The sequence below is a fragment of the Penaeus chinensis genome, chromosome 15 (assembly GCF_019202785.1).
Source record: "Penaeus chinensis breed Huanghai No. 1 chromosome 15, ASM1920278v2, whole genome shotgun sequence".
Taxonomy (NCBI): Eukaryota; Metazoa; Arthropoda; class Malacostraca; order Decapoda; family Penaeidae; genus Penaeus; species Penaeus chinensis.
This window is the reverse complement of record NC_061833.1, coordinates 24,186,244-24,188,743: the sequence shown is the minus strand read 5'-3', so window position 1 is coordinate 24,188,743 and position 2,500 is coordinate 24,186,244. Positions and strand designations below refer to the sequence as shown.

Here is a 2,500-nt window from a genome sequence, read left to right as displayed (position 1 = left end):
TCTTTGTCTGTGTGTCTGTCTCTCTCTTTGTCTGTCTGTTTGTCTCTCTCTTTGTCTGTCTGTTTGTCTCTCTCTTTCTCTGTCTGTTTGTCTCTCTCTTTGTCTGTCTGTTTGTCTCTCTCTTTGTCTGTCTGTCTCTCTCACTCTCTCTTTGCCTGTCTCTCTCTCTCTTTGTCTGTCAGACTGTCTCTCTCTTTGTCTGTCTGTCTCTCTCTTTGTCTGTCAGTCTGTATCTCTCTTTGTCTGTGTGTCTGTCTCTCTCTTTGTCTGTGTGTCTGTCTCTCTCTTTGTCTGTCTGTTTGTCTCTCTCTTTGTCTGTCTGTTTGTCTCTCTCTTTGTCTGTCTGTTTGTCTCTCTCTTTGTCTGTCTGTTTGTCTCTCTCTTTGTCTGTCTGTCTCTCTCTCTCTCTCTCTCTCTGTCTCTCTCTCTCTCTCTGTCTCTCTCTCTCTCTGTCTTTCTCTCTCTCTCTGTCTCTTTCTCTCTCTCTGTCTCTCTGTCTCTCTCTCTCTCTCTCTCTCTCTCTGTCTTTCTCTCTCTCTCTGTCTCTCTCTCTTTCTCTATCTCTCTCTTTCTTTGTCTCTCTCTCTCTCTCTGTCTCTCTCTCTCTCTCTCTCTCTCTCTCTCTCTCTCTCTCTCTCTCTCTCTCTCTCTCTCTCTCTCTCTCTCTCTCTCTCTCTCTCTCTCTGTTTCTCTCTCTCTCTGTCTCTGTTTCTCTCTCTCTCTGTCTCTGTTTCTCTCTCTCTCTGTCTCTGTTTCTCTCTCTCTCTGTCTCTGTTTCTCTCTCTCTCTGTCTCTGTTTCTCTCTCTCTCTGTCTCTGTTTCTCTCTCTCTCTGTCTCTGTTTCTCTCTCTCTCTGTCTCTGTTTCTCTCTCTCTCTGTCTCTGTTTCTCTCTCTCTCTGTCTCTGTTTCTCTCTCTCTCTGTCTCTGTTTCTCTCTCTCTCTCTCTGTCTCTCTCTCTCTCTCTGTCTCTCTCTCTCTCTCTGTCTCTCTCTCTCTCTCTCTCTGTCTCTCTCTCTCTGTCTCTCTCTCTCTCTCTCTCTCTCTCTCTCTCTCTCTCTCTCTCTCTCTCTCTCTCTCTCTCTCTCTCTCTCTCTCTCTCTCTATATATATATATATATATATATATATGTATGTATGTATGTATGTATGTATGTATATATATATCATGTTGTCTCACATTTACCTATATGGAGTGAATGTGCTACAGAAGATATAACAAGAAAAAGAAGAAAAATAAAAAATATATTTAATATGTTCACTCTTATTTATTGATTTAGTTTTGGAAATCCACAAAAGTCTTAGTCATTATTATTTTCTTTCAGATGGCCTTCAGTTATATTATTCAGTGGCTTTCGTTAAGAAAGGCAACCTTACCTCAGTGAAGAGCTTGGAAGATTTAAGGGGCACAACTGCTTGTTTCCCATCTGTGGCATCAATGGGAGGTTGGGTTATGCCCATTGCCAAGGTATGTTAAAAATTTTATATATATATGTGCGTGTGCGCGTGTGCGTGTGCGCCTTATTCTTTCATGGTCATGTGTTCAGGGTAAAACGTTTGGAATATTCTTAATTTTGTTTTAGATACAATGCCTTCTCTTTAATTCAGTAGTCACGGCTGGCATGCCAAGTCCACCTGTAATTGAGGACGCTGCAAGTGCTTAGTCACTAGAAGTAAATGATTAGCTGTATCCATCTCACTGGCTTACCCTTTTTCTTGATTTTTTGGGGAAAAAGATATGTGTATATATATATTTCATTGTTATTTCTATTTTGATAATATAATGGTATTAATAATGTCAGTACTGATATTAAAAATATTAACGTAAGTACCATTAGAAAAAAAATCCTGAAAATTCAAGGAATGGCGAATTCCTGGGAGATCACTAAGGCCTATTAATTAACTCCTTGGTGGCTGGTCATGCGTGGAGCCAACTGTGTGCAACAAAAATCACAAAGAATTACAGTGGCCAGCACATGAACCCACAGGCAATGAATGGGTTAATGAATGAGCAACACTTCCCGTCATGATCAATGAGATGCCATGAACAGTGTATAGATCTGAGTTTTATTTTTAAGATTCCTTTGACTAACAAGATGATATTGGCTTGATATATGTTGATGAATATGGAAAATCAGTACTTGATTTTCCTCTTCTTATTTTATTGTAATAAATATCATGTGATTTTTTTCTCACCGTGCGCCTTTTCAATCTGCATTCCAGCTAATCAGATCCGGAGCCATGAAGATCATTGATTGTAATAACCACATTAAATCTGCCTCTGCCTTCTTTGGTGGTGGTTGTGCAGTTAACATTCTGTCAGACAAGTATAACCCTCTAGGTAAATTGATCATGTTTTGTTATGTTATGTAATGTACCCAGTAACTCTCAAGACAAAAATGATACTAGGCCTAAGTAATTTTGTCTTAGTGCCATATAGAAGAAAATTATGAAATTGATATAATATCTTGTACATTAATCCGGCAGGTGACAACAACCAGA

The 2,500-nt window shown here is 39.4% G+C and overlaps 1 protein-coding gene across 2 annotated transcripts in view; it reads left to right on the top strand.

Moving 5' to 3' along the window:
• Positions 1–2,500, top strand: part of LOC125032907 (melanotransferrin-like) — a 15,772-nt gene that overhangs the window by 4,102 nt on the left and 9,170 nt on the right. For both annotated transcript variants that reach the window (XM_047624298.1, XM_047624296.1), the window contains exons 4-6: positions 1,324–1,466; positions 2,222–2,339; positions 2,486–2,500. The exon at positions 2,486–2,500 is cut by the window's right edge and continues 175 nt beyond it. In XM_047624298.1, the coding sequence (XP_047480254.1) occupies positions 1,324–1,466; positions 2,222–2,339; positions 2,486–2,500 (276 nt within the window). The remainder of the gene's footprint in view (positions 1–1,323; positions 1,467–2,221; positions 2,340–2,485) is intronic.